This window comes from Salvelinus namaycush, chromosome 21, assembly GCF_016432855.1.
Source record: "Salvelinus namaycush isolate Seneca chromosome 21, SaNama_1.0, whole genome shotgun sequence".
In the NCBI taxonomy this organism is placed as follows: Eukaryota; Metazoa; Chordata; class Actinopteri; order Salmoniformes; family Salmonidae; genus Salvelinus; species Salvelinus namaycush.
Window position 1 is genome coordinate 39,358,913 of NC_052327.1, and position 12,218 is coordinate 39,371,130.

Consider the following 12,218-nt stretch of genomic DNA (forward strand, 5'->3'; position numbering starts at 1 on the left):
GAACAACAGCAAACGACCTTGTGAAGATGCTGGAGGAAACAGGTACAAAAGTATCTATATCCACAGTAAAACAAGTCCTATATCGACATAACCTGAAAGGCCACTCAGCAAGGAAGAAGCCACTGCTCCAAAACCGCCATAAAAAAGCCAGACTACGGTTTGCAATTGCACATGGGGACAAAGATCGTACTTTTTGGAGAAATTTACTCTGGTCTGATGAAACAAAAATAGAACTTTTTGGCTATAATGACCATCGTTATGTTTGGAGGAAAAAGGGGGAGGCTTGCAAGCCGAAGAACACCATCCCAAACGTGAAGCATGGAGGTGGCAGCATCATGTTGTGGGGCTGCTTTGCTGCAGGAGGGACTGATGCACTTCACAAAATAGATGGCATCATGAGGCAGGAAATGTTGTGGATATATTGAAGCAACATCTCAAGACATCAGTCAGGAAGTTAAAGCTTGGTCGCAAATAGGTCTTCCAAATGGACAATGACCCCAAGCATACTTTCAAATTTGTGTCAAAATGGCTTAAGGACAACAAAGTAAAGGTATTGGAGTGGCCATTACAAATCTCTGACCTCATTCCTATAGAAAATGTGTAGGAAGAACTGAAAAAGAGTGTGTGAGCAAGGAGGCCTTACAAACCTGACTCAGTTACACCAGCTCTGTCAGGAGGAATGGGCCAAAATTCACCCAACGTATTGTGGGAAGCTTGTGGAAGGCTACCCGAAATGTTTGACCCAAGTCAAACAATTTAAAGGCAATGCTACCAAATACTAATTGAGTGTATGTAAACTTCTGACCCACTGGGAATGTGATGTAAGAAATAAAAGCTGAAATAAATAATTCTCTCAACTATTATTCTGACATTTCACATTCTTAAAATAAAGTGGTGATCCTAACTGACCAAAGACAGGGGATTTTTACTAGGATTAAATGTCAGGAATTGTGAAAACCTGAGTTTAAATGTATTTGGCTAAGGTGTATGTAAACTTCTGACTTCAACTGTACCTGTCTAACAGAATACCGAGGGTGTTCTTTAATGGAAGCCTCTCCAACATAGAATCAGGAATTCCCCAGAGCAGCTGTCTAGGCACCTTACTTTTTTCAATTTTTACTAATGACATACCACTGGCCTTGAGTAAAGCCATTGTGTCTATGTATGCGGATGACTCAACACTATACACATCAGATACTACAGGGAGTGAAATCACTGCGACACTTAACAAAGAGCTGCAGTTAGTTTCAACTAAATATTGTAACCTCAACTAAATATTGTAGTAAATAATGTGGAAATTGAGCAAGTTGAGGTGACTAAACTGCTTGGAGTAACCCTGAATTGTAAACTGTCATGGTCAAAACATGTTGATACAACAGTAGCTAAAATGGGGAGAAGTATGTCCATAATAAAGAACTGCTCTGCCTTTTTAACAACACTATCAACAAGGCAGTTACTTCAGGCTCTAGTTTTGTTGCACCTGGTCTACTGTTCAGTCTTGTGATCAGGTGCCACAAAGAGAGACCTCGGAAAATTACAACTGGCTCAGAACAGGGTAGCACGGCTGGCCCTTAAATGTACATGGAGAGTTAACATTAATAATATGAATGTAAATCTCCCATGGCTCAAAGTGGAGGAGAGATTGACTTCATCACTACTTGTTTTTGTAAGAAGTGTTGACATGCTGAATGCACCAAGGTGTCTGCTAAACTACTAGCACACAGCTCGGACACCCATGCATACCCCACAATCCCCAAGTAAAGAACAGACTATGAGAGGTGCACAGTACTACATAGAGCCATGGCTACATGGAACTCTATTCCACATCAGGTAACTAATGCAAGCAGTAGAATCAGATTTTTTTTTTAAATAGATAAAAATACACCTTATGGAACAGCAGGGACTTTGAAGAGACACACACACAGGCACAGGCAGAGACACATAAGACACACACTCTACACACGTACACATAGATGTTGTATTGTAAATATGTGATAGTGGAATAGTGGCCTGCGGGAACACACTAAATGTATTGGATAAAGTGTTAAGAAATGTAATGTCATGTAATATTTTAAATAATATATAACTTCCTTAATGTTGCTGGACCTCAGGAAGAGTAGCTGCTGGGGGATACTTAATAAATACAAATACTCACATCTTTGTGGCGCAGAGGTTTAATGCACTGCATCTCAGGGCTAGAGGTGTCACTACAGACCCTGGTTTGATTCCAGGCTGTATCACAACCGGCCGTGTTTGGGAGTCCCATAGGGTGGCGCACAAATGGCCCAGCGTCTGGGTTGGGATTTGGCTGGGGTAGGCCGTCATTGTAAATACGAATTTGTTCTTAACAGACTTGCCTAGTTAAATAAAAAATATTCTAATGTCCTCATTTATTTCACTATCTCAAGTATATCTCTCACATTGAGATAATGTTACAGTGACAATGTCCATTATATAAATGCATTGTAAGAATGTAGTTGACTTACATTGTGCATAGTGTAAATTGTATAAATGACATCTCGATTTTCCCGCTTGCAACATGTAAACAACAGTGTTTACTGTTTTCACCCCCCGCTTCTTGTCTTCTGACGTACTACACAAGGGACCGCCCCTCTGTCTCTCAGTCACGCAGCAGCTACGTGTGAGCGTAAAAAATAGAAACTTCCAAGATGGCCGAGTCCGTAGGTTCCATGCATTTCTCAGCTAATGGCAAAACAAATCCCCCAAACCCCTTGGCACCCAAAATACCACCAGAGAGTCGGCTACAGTCTTCCAATGACGTCTACCCTCCACCGCCAAAGAAAGTCCGAATCGAGGAGAAGAGTTTGAAACACAATAAATTGAACGGGGACTTAGTGTGTGCAGGGGAAAAACACAACGGGAAGCAGAGTTATGGAAGCCCAGCGAAATGGAGTTTCGGCCCGGCCAAGCCGAGCAACTCCACCGCGCCAGCTCTCACACGAAAGATCTTCAAGATCAGCAACTTTCTTGCCTCTCCTGCGAAATTGAAGAAACCGAATGAGAAACGGCACAAGGAAAAGGAGAAGAGCGCTAAAACGCAGAGTTCACTCATGGAGAAAGTGAACCCTGGGAGTTGCCATACAAAGACGGAGAACGGTGATACAGCGTGTGGTAGGGTCAACATTGTCAGTCTTTTGAATCACAGATGGAATGTAAAAAGTCATGAAAACTATGTTTGAAATAACTAAAGCCAGCTGATAACATTAGTTAAGCAGTGCTACTGTACAGTAGGCCTACATAATGATACTAGGCCCAGTAGATTATTATACCACTGATTGACAGAAAGGCCTACAGTTGAGATTAAGTTGAATTAAATGTTGATGGTTCAGAATCAATGTGTTTGTTACTTAAACTGTATTAAATTTCTGTATTTTAGACCACACTGGCAAAGATGAGAGAGAGAAGAGAAAGGAGAGTGATAAAGAGAGGGACAGGGAGAAGAAGAAACACCAAGTTATGGTTGTGAATGAGAGGGAGAACAGAGAGGTGAAATCTCCACTGAAAGGTATGGATTAAAAATAAATAATGGTGAATAGGTGAGTTGTTCACACTGTTTTAGTTTCCCTCATAATAAATTGAGTCAAAAGCTGTGAAGTAGGTAGGTCATGCACACATCTTATTTACACCTGTTGGCTTACACTGTCTTCTCTTCCTTGCAGAATCAACAGAGAAGCCAAAAGTCAACTCGGAGGACGAGCTCCTCTTGAAAAAGCTAAAGAAGAAGAAGAAAAAGAAGCACAAAGACTGTGAGAGGGAAAGACGCAGCCGTCCCAAGATGTACCACCGCTCCAGTCAGACGGTGTGTTGTGGTGTGTCTGTGGACCTGCCGGACCTGCTCAACACACCAGACAGGAGTAACTACAACACCAATAACAGTTTCTTCCACACCTTCCCAAGTCCCCATCAGGATCCTTCCAGCATCACCACTACTACCTCTGTGTCCACCTCCACTACCTCCATGGTCAGGGAGAGGTTGGGCTACGGCTCCCCCCTCCACAGTGCCCAGTCCCAGGGCATGTCAGGGCTGGAGTTTGGCCATCTGATCCACGTGGAGCAGCAGGCCAACGGAGGAGCCTCGGTGGCCCACGCCTACTGCCAGCAGCTGGCTTGTCTCTCCCCGGCCGAGATGCAGCGCTTCGCCCAGGAATTTGTCACCCTGTCATTCAGCGAGGACCAAGCTGAAGCGGCCCACTACGTCATGGGCATCATCCATGGAGCGGCCTCCTACCTACCAGACTTTCTGGACTACTTCTCCTACAAGTTCCCCAACGCGCCGGTCAAGATGGAGGTGCTGGGGAAGAAGGATATAGAGACCACCACCATGGCCAACTTCAACACTCAGGTCAGTGGATAGATGAGAGTGCTTTATAATCATCCCAAAGAATCACCACCTCAGTACCAGCCACTTACACACACTGGTGCTGATGTATATGTGTGACTTTGAAGTGCATGACTCTTCCCTAGGTTCTACTAATGTAAATCATTGACTCTTCACTAGGCTCTGCTAGTGTGACACCTTGACTCTTCAGTAGGTTCTGATAGTGACTCCTTCACTCTTCTCTGTGTTTTTGTTTACTTTCAGAATCTGCATTTATATTTCCTCTCGACCAGGGATTCTTAGTCTTGTATCCTAGCAACCCTGTTTCCTTCCTCCCTGCAGATAGTTTGAAAGGTCTACTGCTCTCTGTGAGACACCACATGGTTGAGCATTCAGCGATGCTGAAGATGAAAGGCCGTCACTTACTACTTAATGTGATTCTATCATGTGAACAAACATTGCAGCATGTTGAAGGATTATTAGTGGGCTTCGGTTGCCATTAGCTATGTGAATTGGAGCGTAAGACAGACACTTGCTACTGCTAGATGTTGCTGGTATGAATTAATTATTTATTCAAAACATTTTCTCAATATTATTGAATGGCTAGATGAATTCCCTTGATCAATTACATGACTACTCACCTTGTGAGCGGGTTAAAAAGTAGCAAATCTGCATGACCACAGATGGTTGAGTTCCTCACGTTTTAACCTTACGAGGTCATTCCCTCCTAGTTCCAGTTTTACAGTTAAGAATAAACACACGGCAGCAGTTTGTTTTGTTACAGAGCTTGCACAGATTTCAGAGTTGTCTCTACTAGCAGACACTATCACACGGCTGCATGAGATGTACACCGGGTTAGGTAAACAAAGCTTTTATCATTACAGTGGCATGTACCAACTCAGTGATATCTGGCAGAGAAGCATGAGTTAAAATGGGCTTTAAGAAGTACAGTTGTAAATGTATTCTCCCAAATAAAGCCTGAGTAATAGTGGTTGGATGACTGTGGGACTGGGCTTACACATTACAAACAAGAACATAATCAACTTGCGCATTTGAGGTGTTTTCCTGTTTGTGTTTGCATGCGGCGTCAGGCCTCCTGAGGTAAGGCAGGTGAGAGGTTAAAGATTGTTGATATGTGAGGTCAGCGGAGATTTGTAAACCGAATGGTGAGAGGGCAGTGTTTAATAACTCTCTAGAATCGAAGCCCTGTCTAAACAAGGGGGGGTTCTAAGCTAACATATGGAATTGTTTTAAGATTGTGATACCAACGATTATTTAGCGATTTGATTTAGAATTTTAAGACCCCTTAAGGTATATTAAAAAAAAACATGGGGGAAAAAATGATTGCATGAATTTGGCATTGTTGCTCATAGCCAATAGAAACTCATTGAATGGCTGATTTACTACATGGAACAACAGATAGTCCCCCAAAAAATCAAAAGGAAGTTTATTCTGAAGTGTCTGTCCTATATTTGAGAGAGATAAAGATCAGGAAACAATTTTTATTTGTACATGTATTTATCCCCTTATTTTAGGCAGTATACTATCTCCATACTGGTATGGTACCAGGGACCTTCAGATGAATCTTGTGCAAAACGGAGTGCACCATCCTATTCATGAGTCTCATCTTTCAATAGTGTTTTCATAATAGTTTTTAGGCCAACCCGTTCGAACGCTACAGACGCTACAGTTTTCGTGAGAAGACCGATTTTCGGGATGTCTCATGATCTGACAAACACCACTCTAGCTCTGCCACCTTTCACTGCAGATACAGAAGGGCGATATCTGCGGATGTGATGGATTGAGACACAGCCTATGCAAAAAAAACGGATATTTCTAGCTTAAACAGATTAATTTTGATGGAGATCTCTTTTATGTTAATTAGATTTCCGCGGGGGCACACACATTTTAGTCTAAGGGTTTTAAAGGACCCTCCAGAGGAAGTTCCTGACGCTATTTCAATGTAATTTCCTGTCCTAGCGAGTTTAGGTTTCACCTCCGAAGAATGACAAAGGCTACTTGTACTTATTCACAAATTGGGTGTGGGAATTTCCACGTAGTTGATAAACAACAAATAGGCAGTAGCGGTGCGTGGGTAAAATCACTGGGGAAGCCAAGCCCCCCGACCCATAGCCATATTACGACCTACAGTTGCAAGAAAAAGTTTGAGCCCTTTGGAATTACCTGGATTTCTGCATTGATTACTCATAAAATGTGGTCTGATCTTCATCTAAGTCACAATAATAGACAAACACAATCTGACTAAACTAATGACACACATTTTTATTGAAGACATTGAGTAATCATTCACAGTGCAGGCTGGAAAAAGTAAACCCTTGAATTTAGTAACTTGTAGATCTTCCTTTAACAACCTCCACCAAACGTTTCCTGTAGCTGCTTATAAGACTTGCACAACGTTGAGGAGGAATTTTGAATCATTCCTACTAGTGATGCACCGATATGACATTTTTGGACGATACTGATATTCAATATTTTCCTTGCCAAAAAATCCGATACCGATATTTAACATTTTTGCGCCCTTTCAAGCATTCTAGTACAGTTAAATAGTTGACACACACGGATGCATCGGTCTAAGGCACTGCATCTCAGTGCAAGAGGCGTCACTACAGTCCCTGGTTCGAATCCAGGCTGTATCACATCCAGCCATGATTGGGAGTCCCATAGGGCGGTGTACAATTGGCCCAGCGTCGTCCAGGTTTGGCTGGGGTAGGCCGTCATTGTAAATAAGAATTTGTTCTTAACTGACTTGCCTAGTTAAATGAAGGTTACACCACACATACCAAAAAATTATTTTGTTGTCATTTAAGTATGTCCCCATTACCAGTAAAACATAATCACAACTCACTTACTTGCTGTGCTGTTTCGTTGTTCATTTGTTCAGTAATTTCATTCTCAACCAGGATTTCTATGGAACGCCGTTTGGGTCTTTGCATGTCAAAAAAGATAAACGTCAAATAAGCTTGTTAACCAATCAAGACCTGAATATGACTGCACATCACATAATCATTTAATGCGTTCATACATTTTTTAAGTAGTTATTACACATAGTGTAATCAATCTCTCGTATTTCATATGTCACAACGATTCATATGCTATGATGCTGATAAAATTGTCTCGTGCACCTACTGTGCTGGTCATAAAAAAAGCTAGCTAGCTCATGGATGCAAACAATGTTCTTCCCCAAAAACATGGCAAAACAACATCTGTTTCAGTAGCTATAGTTAGCTAGCTAACTATATAGCTAGGTGTCATCTAAAATAACTCTCATTTATAAGACAGTTCTTATTTGATTAATGGTGGTGGGACCCATCTATGTGACGCTAGCCACAATAAGGATTAGCCACAATAGTGGACTTAGGTTAGCCTTCAAATTAAAAGTGTCATTGACAGTGATGCAAATTAATACAAATAATAGAATTATGCCGTAATTGAATAGATCATGCTAAACGAGATTGGAATGTTATATAAAATCAATAAAAGACAATCATTTGGTAATTTGACAAAAATCTGTTGAAATCACACGATCTATTATACTTTAGAATTGCATTGGGGGGCATAGTTATTTCACTGTACAGTTTACCTATGGATTGTGGATCAATGACATGGGGTATCAGTCTACTCAGTGACACCCAGAGAACATTAGCGTCGTAGCTCTTATTGTGGGACCCTGAAACAACTGTGAATTGAAAAACATTTGTCAACTTGTGTGTATTGAACACTATTTCAGAGTAAAAACAATACTGCGTGGATGTTTTGGAGTCTGATAACTCTGAGGATGACGTTGGGAAAAAATAGCTTGGGTATTGAGTAGACTGTTACCCCATTTCATTGATCCCCAATCCTTAGGTAAAGCTGTACAGTGCAATATGAATGTCAATACACACAATAGGCTGACTGGGGAGGTGATTTCACACAGTCACAGTCCCGCGATAAGAGCTACAACGCTAATATTTGCATGAACTCTTGACAGTTGTGTTCTGTTGGTGTCACCGAGTAGACTGATACCCAATTTCATTGCTTCACATTCCTACCTTGTTTAACGTTATCTAGTATAAATATGGCATGATTCCACTAATTGTAACATTCTGCATCACTTTCAAAGAGGTACTTGTATTTTGAAAGGCAGACCGCAAATTGCGCTATTGTGCCTAATCCTACTTCTGGTTAGCTTCACAACACATAACCCGGGCAGGTCGAGCCTCACTAGCCAGATGAAGCTAGCTGGCTGCTTATAACGTTAGCTTTGGGCTACAAGGTTAAGTAGCTGGCTAGCTATTAATTTTCATGAACTAAAGTTCAATTTCAATAGGCGAACAACAAGTGGCTACCTAGCTAATAATTACTCACAAGGATTCCTATGTCAGTGCTAAGAATAGTGAAAATGACTGCAGGTTCTACTGGTCATTGTTTTCAGGCTGGTTGTATTGGTGCTAGCTAGGTACCAAGCTAAATCAAGCTAGCTACCCCAGAAGTTGCGGTCGAAGAAATTATGCATTATTACCAACATCGTTCGTGGCCGGTGTTTGCTTGTTTGCAGACTTTTTTTGTATAGCTTTGACAGTGCTACTGATAGTAGTGGTGGCGCTTGGCTTGCACGTGCAAATTCAGAACACACAATCTATAATAGAACTGTGTTATTTGCCGTGTCAAACTAAAAGCTTATTTAACGCGTCAAATAGTGTTATTGTTAAATCGTGTTATTTGTCATATCTTTTTTGACTCGCAAAGACCCAAACGGTGTTCCATAGTAGGTCGTGAAGCTAATAGCAGTGGTGCTATTACTGTGTAACTCCGGTAGGGCGACATCTGAACAATAGTGCACTTGGTAACGTTAGTATGTACCGGTGCTCAACCAGTCGCGAAAACCAACATCACCCACGAATGACTGCTCGACTTGTTGACTGCTCGATCCACACAGCAGACATTGTGGGCTAGGTTAGGAATGTTGTGTTTTATGTGGCGTCATTACGTCATGTACCTACGTTATATAGGTATGCACGACAGCTTTGACATCGGTTTTTCACATCGGCGTTAAACTAGACATTGGGCCGATATCGATGTTGGCATTTTTAGTTAATATCGGGCCAATTCCGATATGTTCACTGATATATTGTGTGTCCCTAATTCCTACCCTCAAATCTGTTTCAGTACATCAATATTTCTGGGTTGTCTTTATTGCACAGCCCTCTTCAGGTCATGCCACAGCATTTCAGGGGCGGCAGGGTAGCCTAGTGGTTAGAGCATTGGGCTAGTAACCGAAAGGTTGCATCACCCAACCTCTCTTAAGCTTGAGGTCATAGACTGCTCCCCTGACATTCTTCTATAAAATGTCTTGATTCACTTGAATTCATTGTTCCTTCAATGATTACAAGGTGTCCAGGCCCTGAGGCAGCAGAGCAGCCCCAAACCATGATGCTCCCTCCACCATGCTTCACAGTTGGGATGCGGTTTTGGTGTTGGTGTGCAGTGCCCTTTTTCCTCCACACATAGCGTTGTGGCATTTTCCCAAAAATTAAAAGAAAATTCTCATCTGTCCACAGCACATTTTCCCAGAAGCGTTGTGAAACATCTAGGTGGTCGGTCTTGGGCAAACCTGAGACATGCCGCAATTGTTCTTTTTAGACAGCAGTGGTTTCCTTCATGGTGACCATCCATGAACACCATTGTTGTTCAGTGTTTTTCTGATAGTGGACACATGGACACAGACTTCCATTGTTTGTACAGTTTTCTGGAGGTCTTTTGCTGTTACCCTTTGGTTATTTCTCACCTCTTTCATGATTGCCCTTTTTTCCTCTTGGAGTGATCTTTGCAGGACACCCACTCCTAGGGAGAGTAGCAACAGTCCTGAATCTTCTCCATTTGTAGACAATTTGTCTTACCGTGGAATGATGAACACCAAGGTCTTTAGAAATGCTTTTGTAACCTTTTCCAGCTTCGTGCATCTCTATAATGTGTCTTCTAAGGCTCTGTGAAAGTTGTTGGGATCGAGGCATGGTTCACACTAACCAATCTTTCTGGAGAAGAACAGATTTGTCAGTAACCAGGCTTTGTGTGCCTTTATTTAAAGGGCAGGGCACCTGTGCAACCCACACCTCCAATCTCATCTTAATTGAAACACCTGACCCCAAATAGCTTTTGGAGAAGTCGTTAACACAGAGGTTCACTCACTTTTTCCATCCTGCATTGTGAATAATTACTCAATGTCTTCAATAAAAATGTGAAAAGTACAACTGTTTGTGTGTTATTAGTTTAGTCAGATTGTGTTTGTCTATTATTGTGACTTAGATGAAGATCAGACCACATTTTGAGTAATCAATGCAGAAATCCAGGTAATTCCAAAGGGTTCACAAACTTTCTCTTGCAACTATATGTCAAATCAAATCAAATTTTATTAGTCACATGTGCCGCATAAAACAGTGAAATGCTTACTTATCAGCCCTCAACCAACAATGCAGTTACTTTTATTTCTTATTCTTATCAAAAAAAAATGTAACAAGTAATTAAAGAGCAGCAGTAAAGTAACAATAGTGAGACTATATGGGGGGGGGGGGGCGGGGGGGAGAGTACCGGTACACAGTCAATGTGCGGGGGCACCGGTTAGTTGAGGTAATATGTACATGTAGGTAAAGTTTTAAAGTGACTATTAGTGGTGTAACGGACCCTAGTTGATCCGTACGGATCACCCCCCACGGTTCGGCACGCATGTGAACCGCGGATCAATTGCAAAGTTTAACCATCATAGTGTGAAATACAGTTTTACTGCCGCTGTTACTTTTTAAAGTAGTAATTCCCTAAATATCGATGCAGAGTTGCAGTGAAAAGTTAAGACAAGACAGATGCGTGCTGTGTTTTACTCTGAAGCCTGAAGGTTGATTTGATAATTTTTTTAAAAGCAGTTGTGTGTACTGTTCACGTGAACGGGCATGTTGAATCAATCCTGGATGCTCGTGTTGCAAAAAGCAAAGAATAAAAAAGAGCAGTGACAGCCATGGCTAGTGGAGGAGCTAAAGAACTGGAAAAGCCTCCCGCTTCATTTAAGTCTCATGTATGGGAGCATTTTGGCTTCCCTGTCAAATATGATGACAGAAGAAGGGGGGTGGACATCACCATTACGGTGTGTAGGCATTGTGCCGCAAGAAAGCTGTATGATCATGGAAATACATCGAGCATGGCCAAACATTTAAAGCGTCATCAACCTGGTGTGTCAGTGACGGGAGCCAACTCAGCCAAGAGACAACTTTTCACCGCGGCATTTAAGCAGCCCTTTGCTGCAGAATCAGACTGGGCTAAAGCCATCACCAAATCTATTGGGATGTTTATCGCTGCAGACATGAGGCCATACTCTGTTGTGGAAAACAAAGGATTTAAAAATATGGTGAAATTGCTTGAGCCATGCTACAAAATTATTTGTCATATATTTTTGACACGCAAAGACCCAAACGGCGTTCCATAGTATGTCGTGAAGCTAATAGCAGTGACGCTATTACTGTGTAACTCCGGTAGGGCAACATCTGAACAATAGCGCACATACTCTGTTGTGGAAAACAAAGGATTTAAAAATATGGTGAAATTGCTTGAGCCATGCTACAAAATTATTTGTCATATATTTTTGACACGCAAAGACCCAAACGGCGTTCCATAGTATGTCGTGAAGCTAATAGCAGTGACGCTATTACTGTGTAACTCCGGTAGGGCAACATCTGAACAATAGCGCACATACTCTGTTGTGGAAAACAAAGGATTTAAAAATATGGTGAAATTGCTTGAGCCACGCTAGGAAATCCCCTTACGCACCCACTTCAGTATGAAGATCGTGCCAGATCTTTATGAACAGGAAAAGATAAAAATTGTTGACTAA

The 12,218-nt window shown here is 41.7% G+C and overlaps 1 protein-coding gene across 1 annotated transcript in view; it reads left to right on the plus strand.

The window, feature by feature from the left end:
- Positions 1-2,669: 2,669 nt before the first annotated feature.
- LOC120065902 (lysine-specific demethylase RSBN1L-like) overlaps positions 2,670-12,218 on the plus strand; it is a 30,578-nt gene continuing 21,029 nt past the window's right edge. Inside the window, exons 1-3 of the mRNA XM_039016945.1 lie at positions 2,670-3,132; positions 3,398-3,526; positions 3,681-4,363. Coding sequence (XP_038872873.1) covers positions 2,670-3,132; positions 3,398-3,526; positions 3,681-4,363 — 1,275 coding nt within the window. The remainder of the gene's footprint in view (positions 3,133-3,397; positions 3,527-3,680; positions 4,364-12,218) is intronic.